The sequence below is a fragment of the Varanus komodoensis genome, unplaced genomic scaffold (assembly GCF_004798865.1).
Source record: "Varanus komodoensis strain SLA01 unplaced genomic scaffold, ASM479886v1 scaffold68, whole genome shotgun sequence".
Lineage (NCBI taxonomy): Eukaryota > Metazoa > Chordata > Lepidosauria > Squamata > Varanidae > Varanus > Varanus komodoensis.
This window is the reverse complement of record NW_025336321.1, coordinates 737-24455: the sequence shown is the minus strand read 5'-3', so window position 1 is coordinate 24455 and position 23719 is coordinate 737. Positions and strand designations below refer to the sequence as shown.

General features: G+C 40.5%; 1 protein-coding gene across 2 annotated transcripts; it reads left to right on the top strand.

The window, feature by feature from the left end:
- The first annotated feature begins 289 nt into the window (after positions 1–289).
- LOC123033869 (rap guanine nucleotide exchange factor 5-like) lies at positions 290–23329 on the top strand. Of its 2 annotated transcripts, none has more exons than XM_044450753.1 (5): positions 290–514; positions 17813–17863; positions 19108–19214; positions 22254–22309; positions 23108–23329. In XM_044450753.1, exons 1-5 carry the CDS (start codon positions 326–328, stop codon positions 23152–23154), a joined length of 450 nt encoding a protein of 149 aa, XP_044306688.1. In that variant the 5' UTR covers positions 290–325; the 3' UTR covers positions 23155–23329. The 2 variants fall into 2 exon arrangements, with proteins under 2 accessions (XP_044306688.1, XP_044306687.1); XM_044450752.1 differs by having other exon boundaries at positions 22188–22309.
- Positions 23330–23719: the final 390 nt, after the last annotated feature.

Genomic DNA, 23719 nt, shown 5'->3' with positions numbered 1-23719 from the left:
GCCCGGGGAAGCTTCCGAGCAGCGTGGCGCACGCAGGCTTCCCGCGCCCTCTCCGAGCCCCCTCCGCCCCTTCCCAAGCCAGGGGAGGAGGCAGAGAGCGCCGCTGGGCGCTCGCTCGCTCGCCAGGCGCGCTTTGCGTAACGAGAGCAAGGTGTGCGCCTCGCTGTGTGTGTGTGTGTGTGTGACCGTGCGTGCGTGCGTGCGTGCGCACGCCAGCCAAGCAGCCAGAGGCTGCTGAAGCAGGAAGGCGGCGGCGGCGGCGGCGGCGGCGGGAGGAGGCGCGGGCGGCGGCGAGCAAGGAGGGCTGCTCGGGAATGCAGCCTGCATGGCTGGCGGCTTCGTCAAGATGCAGCCCGCGTGTGCCAGGGCCGACGCGCTGCTCCTCAGCCGGAGCCCCTCCGGCGCCAAGGACCAGGAGCAGCAAGTGCAGCTGCGGCAGAAGCTGAGGGAGCTGCCGGCGCTGCTGCGAAGCGGGCTGACTCTGCGGAGGAAAAGCTCCGCCGCTGGCGGCCGGGTGAGTGGGAGAGCCGTCGTGTGTCCCCGGGGGCCCAGCCCTTTCCCGGCCTAGACCGGGGGCCGTGCCCTGCCCTGCCCTGCCCTGCCCTGCCCTGCCCAGCCCAGCCCAGGTTTAGCCTTCCTCCAGCTTCCACAGACCTACAGGCAGGCTGGTTCTCCAGGGAAAGCTTGGCGGCGACTTCTCTGCGGGCGCTTTGGTACTTTGCATGGTTTTTAAAAAGCAGAAAGCAAGAAAGTCAAGCCTCCAGGACGCAGGGCTCATGAGTAGCCTCCCCGGGAAAAGAAGGGGAGTCGCGGTGCTCAGTAAGGGCATAGGAGGATAAGGAGTCACTGGAGCAACAGCCCTATTCTCTCTCATCCTAAGCAAGTCATGTTCAAGTCGTGGGATTTACACAACGTGCAAGGATCTAGGTTTTCCTTAGAGGGCTTTTGAACACTGAAGTTAAAAACACAAGCATGTGGTTAGGATAGAGGCCTTTTGGTGTGGATATGCTAGCTTCCCAGGGGATGGAGGAAAGGCACGAATAGGCCATGGGTTTGCCTTGACATATGGTTTACTCCAGAGTAGTTAAGGTTGCAGCCCAATTTTAGCCACGCTTCCTTAGACATACACTCCAGTGAGTGCATTGGGATTTGATCCTGAGTGAGCATGGTTAAGACTGAACTGTTAGAATTACCAGATTCTGAAAGAGTGTCCTGAATGTATGGTTTGGGCTTTTGCAATATGTTGTGGCACCTTGGAGGCTAACCAGTTTGCTGAGCTTCGGCAGGCCACGTATTTTAAAGATGCTGTTGGTCAGTTTCATGCATCTGTGTGAAGGGGGCATGGTGGTATTTTTTATGATGTATCAACCCCTTTCACTGATTTGCAGCTTGAGCCCCTAGATAATGGTGTTGGCACGTGTCCACTGCTTAGGTGCATGTCCCACAACCCCAGAGGTGTCCTTTGATGCAAACCATTCAGGGACATAGTTTACTTGAAGTGTAATGAAGCCAGTTTGTACAAGATCATAGGCAAGGCGAGTCCCTGGCATACCTTCTGTGGATAATGTAACATACGAGGTGGTAGCTGGTAGAATGAGGACTGTAGAGGCCATTGGCTTACTGTGTCCTGTCTTGATACAGTGTATCATCTTTAATTTCTATTTAGTTTATCTACTACTTCTGAATCATCAGAAATGTAATGGCTGGGGCTACAGTGGAGCAGGGTGGGATCAGAGCACTCTGCTTATCCTATATGCCCCTGGCAAAACTCTCCAGTTTTGTTCCTCCATTTATATTTTCCTTCCTTCATTTAAAATTCAGAAAGCATCCAGGCAGGTCTGTGAGCCAATCTAACTGACTTACCTTTCAGTGGGCAGGAAGAGGATTGGAGAAGCCCTAGTAAAATGCACAACCTTATCCTATCCTGTCCTGTCCCCTCCCACTAGCATAACCCCTTTCCCCCCTTCCTGAACAGGGGCATGTTTTCAACCTCATAAGTGAAACTTTCCATCTCTCCTCCGTGGCTGGGAGGCTAGATGTGTCCGGAGTGAAGATCCGTGATCAGATCTTGTCTTTCTTTCTTGTAGCTGTGTCAGTAGGCACAGAGGAAGAGCCCTGAGGTATCCAGTACTGTTTAGGGGCCACAGGATTGCACTCTAAGGGTGCAGTCCCATGTCGTTTTTGAAAGAAAAAAGGCCTACATATCTCAGCATTACTTGCTGGAAAGTGCTGTAGGACTGTAGGACTTTTTTCTGTCTTTTTTCATCCATACATGGGGTGGCTCTCTAAATACATTTTAATTTTAGTCCATCCTTCTGTAATATTTTGAAGTAAGCCCCAGTCAAGTTCAATGGGGCTTACTTCTGAGAAGACCTGACTAGGAAAGTATTATGTAATCACTCTGCTGATTCAATTTGCATGTGGTAACAAAATTCTGAAGCTTTGTTTCTAGATGATATGCATGTGTTGTAGCAGCTATTGTCTTAAAAGAGACATTTTTCCAGTAAGAGAAGGGGTGATGCCTCCTAAACCATGTTTGTCCACTACAGTTTTTAGAAGCACTCTCATTGAAAACATTAATTTTTTTAAAAAATAAAAAGTAAAATACTACCATTGCTGCCACTGCTAAAAGCAGAGTTCAATTAATGACTTATTTTGGCATCCACAGAGCTATTGTTTTCTTCTGCATTTATAGTAGGCAGATAACTTGTTTTTAGTGACCTGATAAAAGTAACTGCCTAACAAGTTTATTCTCTGTTCTGTGAGAGCAAGTCTTAGTCACATGTTACTTTATGATAGAGATAACTGTACAAAATACAGAAAAATTGTTTGTGTTTTATCATTCATTCATTCATTCAATGTATATTCTGCTATACTAGTCCTAAGACTCTCTAATGGTATATAATATATTTATATAATTCCTATGTTAGCTTTCTAGCAAAATTTCTGGCAAAATTAATTGTTGATAAGCTTTGTGAGGATGTTCATAGCTGTAACTGCGTATTGGGTCTTTGACATTTAGGAGCATGTGAATAATGCAAGCTGGAGATTAAATGCCTTTTGGGGATAGGTTATACATGGCATTTAAGCACTGGTGTAAGCACAATAATTCCCTTAAATATTATATGTGTACCCAAAGCTCTGTACAAACAGTAATTACTTATGAAAATTATACTTGTATGGCATCAGCAAGCCCTGAAAAGAGGTTGATCTCAAACAGCACATTTGCCACATCCTAGTTAAGACTGCCCTTCATTAGTCTATGTGAGTTATACAAGTGTAATTACTGTTGTCATATCCAATTTTGCAAAACCAAAATAGAGAGATGATAAATGACGCTTGCAAGAGAGCTGAGTGACACAACTGGAACTGTAGCCAAAAAACTTTGCCTTCCAGTGATATATTTTAGAAACTAATTATTTGTCTTAAACTATGAAGCAAGAAGTGATGTAAATAAATTGGAAAGCTGTTGTATGTAGATGATGTGGTTTGATTTGTGTTCGCAGCATTATAACTCTATGGTGAGAGACACACATTTGTTTAGCAGGGAAAACCTTCTGAGGACTTAAGGAACTGGAGTTGTATCATCAAAGAGATACATGAGCAATGAAGCTGCTGCTAAAATGTCTTAATTTTTTTGAGGGGAGACATAAAAACCCAATATTAGCAAGATTTAAGGGAAGACTCGCATGACCATTTCCTTACCTGAATTAATGGGCTGCCAAAAATGTTGTGAATTATGTGTATTTGTGCAGGGATTACAATGGAAGTAAAAGTATGACACGGTTCAGCCTTCCCCAACCTAGTGCCCTCCAGATGTTTTAGACTCACATCTGCCCTGGCCACAATGGTCAGGGGTGATAGAAATTAAAGTCTAAAACATCTGGAAGGCTTGGTGAAGTCATATAGATCTTTAAAATGAGAACCAGTGGTACTTTAATGTGAAAAGAGGAAATCTATCATAGGGAGATAAAGGGCAAAATGGGTACTTTGCTGTAGTAATAGGGTCCTCTTCTTGCTTTTACTTACTGGTGTTGAGGTGAGAGAATCCTGCTGCACATGGTGGGCAAAACATTTTATAAAATTGCTGCAGGAATGAAAGGTATGATGGATTCGCAGAGGCTCAGCCAATCTGCACTGTAGTGACTTGTCTGTGCTTCTGCCCACACAGCAGCATGACTGTGCAGTGGAGTGATGTGAGAGTGTAATAAGGCAAGGTTTACTGGATAGCAAGCACTCATGGCTCGATAGATGGATGCAGCAAACAGTGTCATTGCAACTGAACACTTGCAGAACTCTGTGAATGCCACCCTCTAGCTATTACTGCCCTGCCCTTAGTAATTGCGCAGCAGAGTTTGGGAAGGTATAGCAAATGTGCTGATGCTATCCCCTGGAGAAACACTTTCTGTCTTCCAATGTCACATGAGGGCAAGGATCCATTATCTCTTGTGCAGAAGCACCTCTCCAGCCTTCTTTATCTGTGTTGATAAAGTGCTGTTAACACGGGTATTTGATTTTGTAGTTTTAGCTTGTCTCTGTGAGACCTTTATCAGTAGTTATGCCTATGCTTTGTATTTTGTGTGGCAGTATTAGTAAAGGGGATAAATGCTTTCTGTTTCTTGGTTTCATTTTCCTCTTTGCTGTAGTTTGAATAAAGTGGATTTAGATCTAAGGGTCTGATTGTCCAGTTTGCAGCAGTGCTTGGAGAAACTGCATTCAGAGCAGCACATTAGATCAGCCTCTATGAGTCTACAAATATTTGAAATTGGGGACATAGCTCACAGAGAAACAGCATTTGCTTTAAAGCTGTAATTTACATTGGTGACCTTTGCTTTTTAAAGCCTGAACTTTTATTGCCATGGAGATTCAATTTGGATAATTTATAGCATGTGTCATTATGTGACTAAAAATAAACCCAGTATATAATACTGAGCTTTTGCTATTGTAATCTTTTATTTAGATATTCCTGACGTAAAATAAATCATGATAAGCATCTTACCTTTTTTTCCTTTACCCTTTTAACTGGTCCGTTCAGCAGTGGTTGAAGTATGTTTAAAAAAGGATGACTATGTTAGCTTTCTTTTGAGAAATCAATAGCTGATTTTCCCCAATTGTTAAAACATTGCTAATCTTTTCCTTGCCTTCTGCTTTATTAATATTATCCACTTTTAGTGGACTGACTCTCTCTTTTTTACTTTGATCCATTTGGTGTCATTGGGTCTTGATGCTCCAAACCTATACTACTACTTCATTTTTTTTTTTTAAGGAAAAGAGATGTAAGTATTATGTTTGTTGTGAAAAGACTCTTTGAAAGCAAAGTCCATCCTCCTAAACTTTGGTGTTTTGGGTATCTCTCCATGTATTCCATACTGAGGGAAATGAACTCTGCCAAACATGGACACTCATGTATTTGTATTCTAAAGGGAAGGCATAATGTTGGAAAGAGACACCAGAACTGAACTGCAGTGAGCCCGGGCACAAGTTTGGTCTTCAGTCCCCCAATAACATCTGTTTCAATGGAATTTCTTATGCCTGAATTGAATATAAGCACATATGTACTGCTACAATTTTAAAAGGCAGGATAGGGCATGATTTTTTTGTATCTTCACACAAAATGTCTCGCTGAGACTTGCTCTGCTTTTACTCTGTAGTAGCTTCAAGCTAATTGGGTTTTGTTTTGGCTTGGATTCATCTGTGCCACTGAAGCTGAGACATTTTCTTAAAAATTACCTTCCTGGCAAGTTAGCTCATTCATATATTTTGAAAATATGAGATAGCAGCATTTTGAAACGTGGATGTCTACACATCTCTTAATAAATTCTAAGTAGCAATATACTGATACAAATATATATCCTGGGACCAGGATACCTAAAGGAACGTCTTTTTCCCTCCATGCCCTCCTGCCCCTTAAGATCTGCAGTAAAAACCCTGCTCTGGGAACCCTCCTTGAAGGAGGTTAGGAGAGAACGTACTTGGAGGAGGGCCTTCTCTGTGGTGGTGCCCTGCCTGTGGAATGCGCTCCCCAGAGAGGTCCACCTGGCACTGATGTTATATGCTTTTTGGCGCCAGGTCAAGACCTTTTTATTCTTCTGTAATTTTAATGTTTAATATTTTAACTGTTTTATGCTTAGTCATGGATTATTTTGTATTATTTGAGTATATATGTATTTATTGGATTTTGTCTTGTAAGCCATCCAGAGACCCACAACATATTGGATGGGGTAAAAAATACCCAAATAATAAATAAATACAAATGGAGAAATCATTATTTTATTTACAGTATATGCAACAAGCAAGGAATTGCAATTATGGCATTCTAGTTTGGTTTTCCTCTTTTGTGTGGAAGCCCTTCAAGTTTCTGAGTACATCCCAGCCACTTAAAGACGGATGAATGATTTGGCTGTAAAATTTGAGGGCAGGGAGGGGAGGAGCAAAGCACCCTGGCTGATAGAGAAGGCAGACGCCTTGATATAGTTGGCCGCTGATTCTCCTCCTCTACTGCATTGTCTATCAAGATGGCCAGCTACCAGGCAATAATGGCCAGGTACCATCTAATGCTTTGAAACAGGGTGGCTTCACTATGCTCCTCCAAAAGAGGGTTTATACTGGAACTTCTGGCTTCCACTTCAAGTATTTTACAGTTCCAAAGAAAGATGGTGAAACCATTCGAAAACCCAAATGTTTTCGAATGGTTTCACTTCAGTCCATCTTTCCACTATTACGCAAAGGCATCTGGTTCACCTTGGTAGACCTGAAAGGATGTGTTTTCTGTATTGCTATTGAGGAGCCATACAGTTGTTTTCTCCACTTTCAAATTGGAGAACATCCTTTTGAATTTACTGTTCTTCCTTTTGGACTAGTGACAGCTCCAAGAGTATTTACCGAGTGCATGGCTGTTGTCTGTGCACACCTTCACCTCAATGGGATCCACCTGTATCCCTACCATTGGCTTATTATTGCCCCATCCCAAAGAGCCTCCTGATTAGACACCAAGTCCACTTTTAGTCATGAAACTTGGTCTGTATGTGAACTATTCTAAATCCTGTCTTTCTCCCACATAGTCTATACCAGTGGAGACAAACTTATGGCACATGTGCCACAGCGGGCGTGCAGGGCCCTTGCCACAGGCATGCAAGCCAAGTCGCCCCAGCATTGCCCCAGCAGCTGAGCATAGGATAAGAGCGCACATACTCGTAGGGGCTATGCACATGCTCAGAGAGGAGTAGTGGTGCCAGGTGATGATGTCTGAGCCGTGACTCCGTAACCGCGACTCGTCCAAGCTTTCGCATGGCTGGTCAGTGCGCTGCCAGGATATCTATACATTAATTCCTTAGATTGGTTGTGAGGTGTTTTTTCTAAACTAAAACCTCCGTTTTCAGGTTTTATTGTGTTTAGAATGGGCAGAAATGATGAAAAAGCTACTCAAAGAAGGCCTTTTCAAAATTGCCTTCTTTTCAGTGGTATTTTAGCCTTTATTAGGGTTAGGGGTGTGCACCAGGTCAGGGTTAGGGGTGTGGTGGTGAACCAATCACACACTTGCCACGGCGGGCAGACAGATCTCTCTGTGTTGGCGCACGAACTAAGTCGCGCCAGGATTGCCCCAGCAGCTGAGCATTGAATCCCAGTGCACACAGGGGCCATGCACATGCTTGGAAAGAGGTAGCAGTGCCAGGCGATGATGTCACACGCCGCAAGTCATTAGCCACAACTTGTCCGAGCTTTTGCATGGCCAGTCTGTCCGCTGCCAAGGATATATATATATGCTTGGACTGGCTGTGAGTTGTTTTTTCTAAACTAAAACCGCAGTTTTCAGGTTTTATTGTAGTGTTGGCACTTTGCAATAAATAAGTGGGCTTTGGGTTTCAGTTTGGGCACTCAGTCTTCAAAAGGTTTGCCATCACTGGTCTATACCATTCATTGGAGTATTTTTTGACTCCATTGCAACAAGAGGATCCTGTCTGCAGACAGACGCTCTTCCTCTGCTACTGAGATACTGCACATATTAGGACTTATGGCTGCCTCAATCACTTTCCCATCCTCCCATCTTACATATTTCACTAGAAGAGCTTTTTGACCTGTTGAGCCGGAATGTTTCATAGGAGGAGGGAAGTAGGCTGGAGAGGCTTCAGGATACTTTGTGTTCTGCTTTCTCAGTGTCCTCCATTCTAGCCCAGCAGAATACCCCCTTCCCCCTCTCTCAGATCATTTTCCCAACCTCAGAGAGGAGCCAGCATGGCTCTTTTCATGCTGGCTGTGAGCAGAAGGGGAGTTAGACCTCTGATTTCCAGTGCTATGGCCAAAATGCTATCTTTAACTCCTAATTTGGGAATCCAGAATAGTGTGTGGCCATTCAGATGCTATCCAGGGGCCAAAGGGTTGCTCCCTCCCTAAACATAAAACTGCTGCTAGAGTTGGGATCCATGTTGTGTCTTTATGGATTGCTTTGCCCTAACTCTGATTCACTGCTGAAATTTAAATAAGATTTATAATCAAAACAAACAAAATCAGCCAGCCATTCAGCTTTTGTGTGTTTTTAAAAATATTTTTGGAAGGTGGCAAGATCTTCCCGTTAGATGCACTGTTCTAGTTTCTCTCCAGATATCTGGACAGGTGAATCATGTAAGAAGCAGGGGTAGCAGCTGCACCTGGTTGCTAAGACATTCTAGAGCAGGCTTTTAAGTGCCAGGGCACATGTGCAGCTACTGGAAGGAACTCAGAAGGTACTTTATCTCCTGCAATGCTCTCAAGGTTTCTAATATCTTTTCCATGACTCTACAACAGCGGAACTGGTACTTTGATTAAGAAAAATAGGGTGGCAGCATCATTACAGTAAACTCCACTCCCACTATCATTTAGTATAGCAACCTTGCCACTGGATTTGTTTGCTTTTTAAGTGCACAGTAATACTCTTTCATTCCAGTGGCAGTGTCTTTGAATAAGAACATCTCTCCATTGCTTAACAAGCACCCAAAATGCCAGTAAGTAAAGGAAGGGGAAGTAGCTGACTTGTGTGAGGAATACATGATTCACAATGGATGTGGTTAGCTCTCCAAAAAGAACTACTTTTGGAAGTTACTCCTTAAGATCTGAGGGAACATATTTCATGTTGTTCTGCACCTCAAGGATGCACCTGATATGTTACCAAATAATTGCTTTCTTGCAGTTATTATTGTTATTATTGGTTGTAACAACTAGTCAAAGTGCAATGTTTTGTCTTGGAAAAGTGATACTTCGTCCCAGTAAAGAATGATGATGCATCACATATGCAGGGTTTAATTGCTTGCTTTGCCTTTTTGAAGAAGTTATTGCTGTTGAGATGACATTCATTAAAAAGTGCTAAGGAAGAATCAATCTGCTGTAACCCATTTTCTCAAGCTTTCTTGTGACTATGTGAACTGAGTGGGGATTGATGACACACCTTTCATTTTTAATGTGTTGAAGCACTTTAATTATTTTATTCATCATAGTTTTAATGATGCATTCCTGACTCCTATTGACATTTTGTCCTGAGATTATAAGTATGTGAATTCATGTTTTATAATTGTGCCTTTTAATTTTTAGGTCAGATATATGTGGACAATATATGTAAACTTAGCACATGGCATACAATGTTGGCTTTACTCCCCGGTTTTTCTATTTATGGCAATGGTCATTGGAATTCTTTGAATGCAATAAGTTTTAGATCACATAAGGTACACCCATCTCCATGTTTAGACAGAAAAAAATCCCCTTATTCTCTAAACATATGTATAATTGCACCTTTGCTCAAAAGATAGGAATTGTCTAGAGACTTTTTAACATAGATTTGTGGTACCCTTAAAATTGTTGCCCTTTTCTCGTGTGTCGAAATAACTTTCCTACACGAATATAGTTTGGGTCTTAATTTTTTTGTGTAGAATCATCTTTCATGGTCACCTCAGATATTGCATGGCTGTACACATATTTTTTTCATGGCACATACCTGATTAGGGAGCTGTGGTTTATTCCTGCTCATGCCTCCATCACATGTACTATCGAAAGTGCATATTTGAAAAGCACATGTTTCATTTTTAGCTGTACATCTTGTCTTTCTAAAGATGTAAGACAGACCTGAATCTTTTTGTAAGCTGGAGAACAAGATTTGTGGCTTAGGGTTGACTTTAGTACATATTTATAGAAAATTTGACATGTCATTTTGAGTCAGGAGCTATAAAATGCTTTCAACTTTGAAATCTGAACATTTGCTTTGCAGAGTCAGTTTTTTGCTAGCTTCTCCGAGGATACAAAAACTGGACAGCAATACAATTAGAAACAACCTTACTTGAATAGGTAAACCTTTCCCAGAATAGCTGAGGTGTTCTACATATATTTCAAAGAACAGCTGACAGCTGCTCATTGTTAGTATTTCATTAATGCTGAAAAAAGTCATAGTGAAGGTGATATAGCTGGATTGACCCAATTTAAAACGCAAAAGGAAAGTCCACTGATGTGGGAATGCAGACCACTTTACCCATATTTATTCAGGTATATTCGTAATGGCCAGATTGGGTTGGATGCCTGTTTTTTTCTGTGTAGGGGTGTGTACCTGTGTGTGTTTTTTCTCCTGGGAACATGCTTGTATGGTTTCGAACTATTTATTCAAACCCTGTTCAGGTATTTGCATGATTGTGTGAGGGTTTAAACTGGGCAAGGAACATTTGCCTGAATATGCAAGGGCCTAAACTGGCTATGGTCCCACACCTTATGTTCCCATGCATACCAGACCCTCCCCTCCGTAGTCCCCATATTGAACAGGGATACCTGAAGGAATGTTCTATGTGTAGTAGTTTGAATGCATGTAGAACTCTTCACAAAACTGAGTTGGTGAGGGGAGCAGCCATGTCACAACTAATTTTTGTGCTTACATTCTGAAGGAATGCAAATATGGATTTAGTGTCAATTTTAATATACCAAAGGCTGCACAAGTAACTAAGACCCTGTGGACTTAGCAGGACTGACATCTGAATAGATTTGCTTATGGAATTCATTATCCATTTAGAGTACAAGCTCTGATCATTTTTCATATTAATTCACTGAAAAATTAAAATAAATTTCAGGCTGTCATCTGAAAGCTGATGTCTGAAATGCACTGAAGGAACATAACATATACATTATTTTTCAGGTTTTTGAAAATTGTTTATTGAAGCTTTTATAATGTACTGCCAAAAGTTATGCTTTGATCTGCCGTACTCCCTTCTAAAGTATGAAAAGTACAAAGTAGCATATTATTCATGCACTTCTAAGATGTAGCTGATGGGATAAAAATTGCAAAAATGTTGCTTTGTTACCTTAGCAACACCTATTTATGTTTGAATTTATGCCCACCTGTATCCCATTGTGACATCAGTCTGCTGATTTGGACTAAATGGCACTGCTTTGCTTTGAGTTTCCAGACTAAGTGTCTGCCCTGGTCAATCCCAAGGAGTTGGCCCATCAGGGCTAGATTAGTTCTACCTGGCAAGCTGCACCATGTGACATCCACATTCTTTAGATAAACCTTGGAATTAACTTTCACAGGATAGGATGATGGCCATTATATTAGCCAGCTTTAAAAGCAGGGTTGTTTAGCTCTTCATGGCTGGTTCAGACAATGAGCTGTAACCCCCAGTTGAGCTGGTTGGAAGTTGTCTATTCGGAGAAGTGGCCACATGTGCTGCACCTAGTATAGGCTAATCAATGCAAGAAAACCTATTGGATCTTTAGTGCTTGTCTCTAGTGTTGCTGCCTTCCTCTATTCTGCCTCCTGTTTCCTCTTTCATTTGTGCAGCACCTGTTCTCTACATTTAACCGCCTTTCACTTGTGCAGCACCTGTTCTCTACATTTAACCACTTTCTCTGGTCAGAAACTGGCCCTCCCCTTCTAATACTGCCATCACTGCTACCCTCTTATTAGAGGCCTCATATATATCTACCATGATGGCTGTAGATTTGTTTATTGAAGGCCTGCTTCTTGCCAGCTTCCATCCAGTAGGCTTGGTCATCTGTTGGGTGCATTGCGGGGTCATTGTGGGTTGTTTTCTCATCAATCAATGCACCTTGGATTATTTCCGGAGTGGGTTGACATAATGTATGAACATGCCCAGTGTACAGCATTTTTCCAGTGCTGGAGGGGCTACTTTGGGGAGTGAAGGAAAAATAGCTTCCACCAGCCCAATTGCACGTATCTAAAACTGCATCTAATCCTTAGTGTAATGGTATAATGTTGTTTGTCTTTCTAAATGGTGTTTCTAGTATGGCTAAAGTAAACATAGAAGTGATGCATCTTTGGTCATGTGAGTCTGGATTGTTGGAGTAATTTGCAGCCAAAGCTAGGTATCAGAACAGAACCTTTCTAGGAAAGTTCTCTGATCTTTCACAAGAGTGCAGTACAAAAAGTGTCTGTTCTCACAGGGGCAAATCATTGCTTGTGAACATCCATTGCAGCCGCAGAGAGGGAGGACTGAAGCTTATGTCCATCAGCCGTTCTCCCAGGGAGCCTAGCCCTGCTCTCTAAATTGCATGAAAGATGTGATTAAAATGTATTCTTAGCCTGTACAGGTGTGCAGAATTTTAGAAGCATTTATTACCACGACTTTAAAATGAGATTTGAAAAACTGAGAATATAACTGGATCATTTATCTCCATTTTGATTCTTCCTATAAAAAGTTGTAGTGTACTTTATGGGGATGCTACAGTGTATTACTAATTTCTCTACTTATGTTCCCATGTTGCATTACAATGGTTTTATGAACATAATTCCCTGTGCATTTTGCTGAAACTAATTTCTCTTTATATGAAAAGAATGGGATGAACTCACTCATGGTGGCATGTAGAGAGCATGGTGTTAAAAATAGAGTATATCTGAATGAAAGCTTGCAAGTCAGTTCTTGGCAAAATGCAGTCTGACATAGCTCCTAGTCTCTTTCTCTCTCTCTGATGTAGGCATTTCCTTCCAATGTTTCCCCCTCTTCTAGAAATGACATCATTGTAGCCTTGTAGGAAATAAGGTAATATAAATAATTCCCTTTTTCGGTGATACTTTGCAGTGAACACAAAGAACTAAAGAGCTTACTATTGTACTTTGAAGGAACACAGATGTGTGCCTAGTTTTTCCAGTAATGCTGTTTCAGAAATTGCATTCATTCATTTGGTAATACTTGATTGCTTGACTAAAGGATGTTATGTTTTATCATGTTTTTATTTATGCATGTTTATGATACTGCAACAGAGCATAAGGAATATGCTGTTTCATATGGACTTTTTGGTTATAGTTGATATTTATTTAGGAATAACCACAGGTCTTTTCATGTGCTTCTGGTATGTAGAACAATCTTGGATAGAATGAGGAGTGAGATTATTCCATTGCCCAGTTCCCAATATCATGTCCTCTACTGATCCTGCCCTCTGGTTGTCCATGTATTTAATATGGAAATTGGCAAAGGGGTGTCTACGCTTGAGCAGCAGCTTGCGTGTAGGCAGTCTAAAAGATTGGGATCCCCATTGCATTTTCTTGCATGTGCTTAAGTAACTGCTCATAGGAGAACCTTCTTTAATCAGATGTGGATAGTCAGTGAAGGGGAAAATAGTATGGGAGAAACACTGGGGTAGGGCCCTGTTGTATCCGTGACTTTCCTATGTAAGAGAAGTGCTCAAGCACCTTTCATATTTGGTGGAGAATGGTGTAAACTGTCTAGTTCAATTTCCAATCCTTCCCAGCTCTTTTTATCACCCCAGAACAGGTTTGATGAATAGCCCCTGATAGCTAGTTCTCCCCACCCAAGCAAAGTGTCAGACCTGGTTCCCACTCAGTTGAGAATCAGGCTAAGTAATGCAAATCAAAAGCATTCTCAAGTCATAGCTTGCTGAGAAGATGATCAGTAGATCATCATGTGACTTATTTAATTAAATAAATTTATTTCATTTTCATGAAGACTTACCTTCATTCTCAAGGTCAGTAGCTGCTGACAATAAAAATATTCTCCTATTTGAGGAGTCCAAACTGCTTCCCATTAACAAAATGTTTGCCATGTTGGGCATAGCCAGTCACAAAACACCCATTTCTCAGAAAGCAAAGTGATGAGGCTAAAAGAAAAGTGACTTTCCCAAGACCTTTTAAGATCAGGAGGGGCTAGGAAACCAAGTTGGGTACTCCAGTAAGAATGTAGATTAGGGAGAACAAATATTACATGTGGCTAAAATGCAAAGATGACTATATCAACTCAGTATAAAGAACAACTATAAATTAATAAGTGTGTAGCGAAGCCTAATAAAAACCCCCGATGTGACTTCTCTATATACTAATTTACATATATTTTGTCTATGCTGTTAATTTACATATATTTTTTTCTACAGGTTTTCATTTTTATTAATATTGTATGACTTTCATGAAACTTTCTAGGGATGCCATCAACAGCTCCTCTTCCCAAATTTGATAGCTTGGATAAAATGATTATAAGGTGTTCCAAAACCAGTACTGTACCTCCAGACTGGTTTTATAAAAAATCTGTGTCTAAGAAACAAGTGAGCAAATGAAACATCATGCCAGCTCAGAATTTTTTATTGCAACTTGTATTAGGTGACTTGTTCTAACCATCTATGACTTGTGGCTATGGTCTCACCAACCATATTCTTAGATTAGTTTGGAAACCATTTACCCTTGTATATTGTAAAATTAAAGAGAAGGTGTGCCAGGCATAAAAGAAATCACTCCCTTTGTTGTGATAATTTTTTATTGCAGTTATCTTCAGAAAACTTAGAATTTTATCTAGAATGCTTGGATTTTAGAAAGTTCTACTGTATTAGTTTCAGTTTAATATTTCTAAGCATTAATCTGACAGCATAGCATACAATTAACTAAAAAGTTCAGCATTCAAAAGTATTTCTTGTTTGATTTATGTATGTATCTATTTGGAGAATTTTTCTTCTGACATTCTCCTATTTAACAACTATTTAAAGGTGCCTTTTTATCCTATAATATAATTCAGTACATCACAAGGTAAAATGGCTTATTTAATAACTGGGTAAGCTAAGCAGTTAGGAATCTGGGAAAGGGACTAGAACTGCAATTGAATTGAATCACAATAGATGCAATATAGCCAAAGCTGAACTCCTTAAAAGCACTATTGTTTTCAGTGAGAAAGTCACATACATGCTTAACTCATGGGACTTATGTAGCAAACCTTAGTACTGGGGTTGGTCAAGCAGATCTACATTGCTTCCACTGCCCCATTCATAGCCCTGTTGTCCATCAGCAGCTAGGGCAGGAAGATAAAAGGAAGGTGTGCATTTGGAGTTCAAGGTCCTGGGCTACATCCTGACTTGTAATGGCCTCTTCCATGGATACTCAACCTCATTGTCAATTCCCAGCAAGGCCAGCAGTGATGAGTAAACTTCCTGCTGCTTCACCAGGAAGGGAAGGTTTCTCCCATCGACTTTCCTCTCCTCATACAGGGAGAGAGGTCTAAATCATCGGTGACCTCTCAGCCACACCTTCAGGATACACAGAATCATGCCTTAGTTTGGCTGGGTCATGGCCAATATTCTTAGTATCTACAAACTGATAACTCCATGGATGGTGTATAGTTTGTCCCCTTGATTTAATTTTACATAATTTTAGTTACAGGAGGACTGAAACCAATAGAGATATCATGGAAGTGATGAATAGTGGATTTTACCTGTAATAGTTCCATGGTTATAAAATGAAGCTCAGTTACACAATAATTTTTAATTCTCTTCTAAAATATGAACCATTGCAAGTATTTGATATTCAAAGATGAAAGTAAGGTTTGATTTAGTCAAGTCTGACCTTCTCATGGTATGAGTTTGCAGTTCAGTGAACATTTTAATGCTTAACATCTGCACCACAATATCTGAATGTCATTTTAAGCTTGATTGTTCTAATATCTATGGATGGTAAATTCTTTATTTAATTTATTCAGTTATGGTTAAATTTGCAATTCACTCGGCAAAGATCCAGAGAACAAAAACAACACTGTTGTCAAGCTAACTAATCCCACAAAGCATGAGTTTTCAATACTGAATATCTAGAACAGGCAAACTACTTTTTCTAAGAAGAAGGAAAATATAAATGTCCCAGTCTTGAAGTAGTTTAAAGTGTTTTATTTATATATTTAATTTCTCTACCACTCTAATTGCTCCCTGGACAGTTTAAAGTCATTCCTAGAAACAAGACATAATACAATAAAAACATGTTCTGCACTACAAAATTTTAAGACACTTTAAAAATTAGTTTATCACCAGTCTGATTAGGCGTGTTAAAAACATGGGTGCCTCCATCAAGCTGTTAAACTTAGATACCTCTCCTCAGAGAGGGTTGTTTCGGCCTGGTGCTGAAATGGTAACACAGGTGGTCCTCGGTGAGGAGATCTTTCCAAAGTTGGAGGGTCCTCACAGAGAAGGCCCTCCTACTTGTAGCTACCTTCTGATCCTCCAGATGTTAAAACCCAATCCAGTAAGAAAAAAACATGTGGGTAAGTGGGGTAAGCGATTGACTCAAGACCATCTACTGAGTTTTATGACTAAATGATTATTTTGTTTCTGGGACTCAATGGATCAAAGTGAGGGCACTATCTGTATATCAGAAATGGGCAGAAAGCAGATCATCAGATGCTTTGGACTTCAAAATGCAGCATTCCTGACCATTGACTATATTGTCAGAGGCTTCTTAGGAGTCCCAAACATCATGCGATATTTCTTCTGCATATCCCCAAAGTGTGCTACACTGGAGCAAGAGCCACCCACTTTCTGTGCTGCAGTAGGCAAGAAAAAGAGGAGGAGAAAGGGGAAGGGTCTGCCTTTACATGGAGAATAAGTCCATCAGTGGCTAGCAGGCATGGTGACCCAGCTGGCACAATTGCAGGGTAGTTAATAAGGCACTTACTAATGCTGCATGTGGTGGGAGGTGGAATTAGCATAATTACCTCTGGTACACTGGCTTCCTGTGTAGTGTGAACCTAGCCAAGGTGACTTGTGACGATAGCTGACAAGTTATCCAGAACCCATGGGCTGTAGTAGGCTTATTTTCCTTGCCACAATTGTGTGAACAGGCCTGATGGCAATAAGTGTTCCCCAGGTTTAGAAGCACGATGCTGCTCTACAACAGTGGCTGAAGCAGCAATAGGAAAAGCTTTTGTGTTCATGTGTTGCTTGTGGACTTTCCAGAAGCGTTTCATTGGCTGCTTTATGGAAAATAGACCACTGATGTTATCCAGTAACATGGTTCTCTTCTTCCCTTTAAAGCCAGACTAGGTCAGGGCCAAATCTGCTTTGAGTAACTGGATTTAGCAGAGAAAGAGGTGTCGAAGGAGGATAGGAAATGTAACAGTACTGTAAGAGGACTTGTATGCCAAAACAGTTGGCCTATAATGAATTTAATCCTTCTATTTCTCAATTCACCCATAAAACTGCACGGCCCTTACTATATCCTTGAATTGCAACACCAGGGTGTCCAAACTACGAAGTTAACAAAATTAACAAGTAAACATGGAGTGGAAAAGGGGTGAATGGGAAAGTATGGAGACATAATTTGTTGAGCCGAATGGTAGGCTTGTTAACAACCTGAAAGTATTTCCTGGGGACAAGGAAGCATTCCAAGACTGTGGTTTAAAATGATTACACAAATATATAATTTTTAAATATCTCTAATCTTTGGGTATCCTTTGCATCAAAATCCCCAGAGGTTAATTATTATAATGAAGAAATACAGATGCAAAATTAATGTGCCATCACTTGTCCAAACACCTTCATTGTGTATATTTGTTAAGTTAATAGTACTTGTCATATTTTTTTCTTACAGATTATATCCAGAAGGATTTCAAATCCATATCTAGAAAATCCTCCCAGCAAGGTATTGCTATTTTTTAAAAATCTCATTAACAACTGGGCATAGTTGTTAGCAGTGCTTTTTTTGGAAGGAAAAAAGTGCCAGAACTCATGAAATTATTTACCTTTCGCACGTAGTCGGTCACTGTACACACACCCACACGCATCAGTTGTGTAATGAAACATAACGGTTGCCACCTGCAGTAAGCGCTCAGCGCGCGACCACATGACCAGTCACAAGCCGAGCAGCGCCATCACAATCAGCGCAGACGAAATACGCATGCATCGGACTCGACACACAGGCAGCCCGCATGCACCGTTTTAATGATTTTGCCGCCAACCCGCTATGCTCGACAGGGCGATTCAAATCCACGTGGACCAAACATCAACTTTTCAAAAGTTACTTTTAAAACTTGGAAAATCTGTCGAAAAAAGGTGCCAGAACTCCATCCCGGTGCATTCTATGACAAAAAAAATCACTGGTTGTTAGAATGTTTGACTGAGACTCAGGAGATCCAGCTGCTAGTTCCTACTCAGCCACAAAGTTCACTGAGTGACTCTGGGCCAGACAGTGACTCTCACCCTAATAACTTCACAGGGTTGTTGTAAAGCTAAAATGGAAAGGAGGAGGATTATGTACACCATCTAGGGTGGCTTACTTCAGTATAAATATAATAATTAAATAATAATAATTATTATTATTATAACATTTCTATGCCGCCCCTTGCCGAAGCCTCGGGGCGGCTTACAACACAATAAAATACATTGAGATACAATAGAACATAATAAATTACCATTAAATACAAAAATACAAAAAATACACTGAGTTTCAAACATAATAATATAAAATTAAAAATAACAGTATAAAATAAGTAAATAAATAATATAGGAGGAGAAAAGAGAAGGAAGAAGAAGTTGCCCTGGCCAGATCATATATTTTAACAATTAAAATGATGTTTAAATAAAAAGGTACTCCTAAATAAGTACTCCTAAAACTATTGTTTCCTGCCTTCATTTTTGGGCTATTTTATTAATGATAAGTGCATTTGTTTATCTTTCAGCCTGTAACAGCTATGTGCATCAAAGTTTTCTAATCTAAACAGTTTTTAATTTAGCTGTTAAGGAATTTCATATTCAGAAACAAATAGTTCAGTGAAATCATGCTTGTACTTGTTAGTCGTGTTCTGTAACTTTTATGTAGTGCTAATGCTATAACCTTGTATGCCTGCATAATTCATGGTTTGCCCATTTTTTTTTTTTTTTTTTTAGATTTATGGAGAGAGTGCTTCATGTGCTGGGAGAGCACTCAGAAATGTTTTCATTCTACAAGCTTCTGATTTGTTGAAAGACAGAATGTCTCTGATGGGACTTTGCAGGTAACCTTATTTCCTTGTTTTAACAAAGCATAGCTTCCCCATTGCTGTCCATCCAACCTTCCCGTCATGCAGCTGGCTTAGGGACTGAGTGTATTTGCCGTGGCAGATTTCTTTCTGGAACCAGGAGCACAACTTTTACCCTTATCTTGAAATTTTCTGGTTTGCACTCAATTTGCCAGTCTCCTGTTTTCCATGTCAGTGTCCACCATGGAAATATTCATGTACTCAAGGCTCCCCAATGGAATGCCTTCATCGTTAATTTTTATGGATGCTTTATGCTGTAATCATTTGTGTGTGCTTTGGCATTTCTGGAAAAAATACAGTACCTATTGAGACATAGTTCTGGTTAAATATGTTCTCTCTAATCTAGTATAGTGGTTTATCTCATTTCCTGAAAAAAAGCACTTTACTTGAAATGGAAAGGTCCTTACTGTGTGAATAAGTGATCTGTGACTGATTTTCAAATATGTATTTTTATTGTATAGGAGTGAACAAATGGAAAAAATAGCCATAAGAATCTGCCCTCAGGGAGGCAGTGTAGTAAAGTTTGTGCCTTTACCAGTGGCTCTTATCTATCGCTACAAATGCTGTTATTGTAGTTGATAGCATTTGGTTTGTGTTCCCTGCGCAGTTATTCTAAGACTAATCCCCAGAGCATTTGAAAACAAAATTAAAAATAGCTGCCTAAGCCTACAGCATATTGGCCTTTCTCTTTCATAACAAATAATTTCAAATTGGCTAAACTACAACCCAATTCTTTGTATGAATTATTGGGTTAAAATAGCATGTGGATTCATTATTTTTTCATACTTAAAAGTGATCTTGTGACTTCTCAATTGCTCTGAGATACAGTGAATTCCAATAACAAGAAAAGATTGGGGTGTTGTGATCTTCTGTCTGCACAACTCTGATACATTCAGATAACAGGTCAGGCTATCTTTATAGAAATCCATTATTCTTGCATAGTGTTTCCTCAACACCTTTTTACTTTGTTATAGTGTATCTGCATATTTTGATATATTGTGAAGTAAATGCATTTTGGGGGCAGCTCTTCTAAACCAGGGCCTGGAAAATGTCACATGCCTCTCATTTTCAGAAGACTTCTGCATGGAATCATTTCTAATCTCTGGCAAGAGCTCTGTTCCTTCCCTGGCACCCTACTGCATGGGAAAGAAGAGGAAGAGATAAAAGAGCTGGTGTGGTGTAGTAGTTAAGAGCATGTGATGGGAACTCAGGTGATCTGTGTTCTAGTCCCCGCTCAGCCATGGAGCCAACTGGGTGACTTTGGGCCAGCCACAGATTCTCAGTCCAACATACATCAGAAGGTTGTTGTTGTGGGGATAAGGTGGAGAGCAGGATGAGGAAAATGATGTAAGCTGCTCTGAGTTCATTATAAAAAAAAATCAGGCTATAAATCAAATAAATAAGGGGGTGACAAAAACAGAGAAAAAATAGAAGGTTATCTGAAAGCAAGGGAAGCAGGCACCAACCTGATACTAAGCAGGTTTGGGTCTGGTCAGTGCTAGGAACTACCTTGAGTTCCATGATAGAAGAAAGATGGGATGTAAAAGTATCAAACAAGGGTTGACCACCTGCTTTGGTACCTGGTCCTGTTCACTACCTGTTTCGGCCCCAGTCACTACCAATATGTGTTCCCTAACCAATACAAAGGTAGTGCAGAGAAAAAGGGCTGTTCACCTCTGGTCTAAACCTTGTATTTCCGCATGCATTCCTGTTTTAGGAAATGCACTGTTGATTATTGAAATTCCCCAAATATTTGTAGCCTAGTGCACTGGCTTCTTTTTATTGCCCTCATGTTTGCCCATAAGAGGGATGTGATGGCCACATTTTAAAGATGAGGGAAATTAAATAGATGGAGGCAGTTGAAAGAATTCTGAAGTGAGTTCTAAACTACTCAAATTATCTGAATAGATCAGCCTAGAAAGGCCAGTAGAAATTTATCCTGAAGAAATGCCTTACTGCAAATTGGCATAATGAAAATGATGCATAGGCTGGACTGCATGAAAGCTTTTGGACTGAAGGTTTAACTATTGTACTTGCAACACCAGCATCCAGTTTAATGGGATGTGCTGGAAATGGATGCTTCTGTTTTCACAAGTTACACTGTCACTTAAGGACTATGTAACTTCTGTATAGCACAGTGTGCTTTTTATTTTTTTTATTCAGCTATAGTTGGTACAGCTGTTGTGACCTGTGCTGGATAGGGATAGTCAGGCCATGGTTTCCTGTGATCTGTTAAACTGTTGTTTGGATTACTTGATTGTATTATATGTAGGACTGCCTTTCAGTACAGTTAAAAAGCCATTGGTAAGACAAAATGTAGCAGCTAGAATGTTTATTGTTCATTCTGACCATATTTCTGAATTACCACTTAAAAGAATGTTGCAAACATGAGTAGGAGAGACACACAAAAGAAGACATCTGCCTTTGACTGTGATCACATTTTGATATTCTCAACTTGTGGAGGCCAACAATCCAAAGAGGAGAGCCTCTTCCCTTTTGTGTTTCCCTAGTTTGGGATTAGAATACCTGAATAGGCTGTTGTGACATCAAGATTTTCATTAGTATATTTCCATCTCACCTTTTGCTTTTATATAGTACCCACGGCGGGTTAAATAGTTGTTGTTCTGGGGATAAAATGGAGTGGAGGACAACAACTCTTTATGGCAGGTGGAGATGAGAGTGAATGATGGGTCTAGAGTTATCCAGTGAACTTCATGGCCAAGTGGGGATTAAAACGTGGATCTCTCAAGTCCCCACTCTAATGTACTAATCACTACACTAATTCTCATTGTTTTAGGTGGTGTTTTAATCCTTCTGTGACATTGTTTCATGTACATCAAGATGCATGTGTATTCAGAAGTGAGCCCCGAAGTGCACTTATTCCTTTCTAAATGTGGTTCAGATTGCAGCCTCAGTCTTTCTTTACATCTTTCTTTGTTATTTTGTTAGGAGAAGCTGCATTGGATCTGAACTCGTAGACTGGCTTTTAAAATGCTGTCCTTTCATTAAGAGCAGATCTACAGCAGCTGGTGTCTGGCAGCTCCTGCTGAATATGGGAATTGTGTTATCAGGTCAGTTTTATCAAAGCAAGCCCAACCTGTTTTAGGAAAGTATTCAATTTCCTTTGCTGTCCTTGGGCATTAGATTTATGATGCTTACAAAGGAAGAGAGAAGAAGCCCAATATCTGGTGTAATCAAACTAGGCTTTTTCTGTGCTGCAATGGTGTATATTTTATTTCACATGTGATCTTTCATAACCTGAATAAATATGAGATATTTACTAAATATTTTACCCATGAAAATACTTGTCAGAATGTAATGGTGTTTGGGGTCTTTTTCAATTTGTTGCTGAATCCCCTGATCATTTCTCATCTAGGCTATTGCAATTCTTTTTATGTCGATTCTCCCTACTGGCACATCTGTTGTCCTCAGATAGCTTAGAATTACCTGTCTAATGTCTCTTCCGTTGCTGTGATTGTCTGCTCCATTCGTCAAAGCTTTCTGTTTCTTCTTTGTAAATTTCCTTCTTCCTTGGAGTAACAGTTAAAGCACTCTTGAGGCTCCATGGTTGACTGTAGCCTGTTTTGTACATACCCTTTACCCTGTGATAGCTGCATTAGAATGCAGTTTATTAAGACTGCTTCTACAGCAAACTGTTTGTGTGTAATTGGCCTTTCTGCAGTTCCAGTCATGCTAAAGTGGTCATTCTTTTTGGAACTGTTGGCATTGGCATTTTTGGTGTTGTATGTTACCATGCTTGCTGTGGACAAATATATCTAACATATCCACAACCGACAGGGAGAAATTAGCTTGAATGTGTGCTAAGTGCTGGATAGACAGTTATTTCAGATTTCTTACATTCTGTCTAGGTCACAGGGAATTGTCGCAATCCATGGAAGCTCTAAAACCTCACTGAACAGGGGATGGAGAGAGAGTAATGTGTGGAGAAGAAGAGGGAGCAAGGCTCCAATGAAAGGGAGAAAGGGAATATGGGAGATTTCAGTGAAGGGAACCTCATGGAAGGGAGCAGAACTCAGGAAAGGTGCAGAGGTATTTATAGACTTATGCCTTTACATCTCATTTTACCTGGAGGTGGGCGGCCCTAGAGGGGAGATCACCAGGTAGATGCAAATGAAGATATAGCTAAACAAAAAGATATCCATGAAGTGCATCTTGTGCTGATCAGAAATGTATGAAAAATGTACAGTCAAACTTTGATAGAAAGATGATAGATAAATATATATCACCTGGACCTAAACTTAGTTTGCAGTTGGAAGTCTGTACATTTCCAGGCTTGTGCTACATTTTAAATTATGTGCCCATTTGCAAAGAAAATTGTATGCATTTCCACATGCACTCATTGACGCTTTCGGGGGGGGGGGTCATGTGTCCAAAAATTCATACGTTCAAAAATGCTCACATTCAGAACAGTGGACATTAATGCATACATTAGGGAAAACACCTATGTGTTTTTGTGTGAA

What these genes read in the sequence shown, in the direction of transcription:
- LOC123033869 (XM_044450752.1), top strand. Translation starts at nt 326, where the DNA reads ATGGCTGGCGGCTTCGTCAAGATGCAGCCCGCGTGTGCCAGGGCCGAC. An exon ending in GCTCCGCCGCTGGCGGCCGG is followed by an intron (nt 515 to 17,812) that starts GTGAGTGGGAGA and finishes TTTTTCTTACAG; the next exon opens with ATTATATCCAGAAGGATTTC. An exon ending in TATGGGAATTGTGTTATCAG is followed by an intron (nt 22,310 to 23,107) that starts GTCAGTTTTATC and finishes CATTCTGTCTAG; the next exon opens with GTCACAGGGAATTGTCGCAA.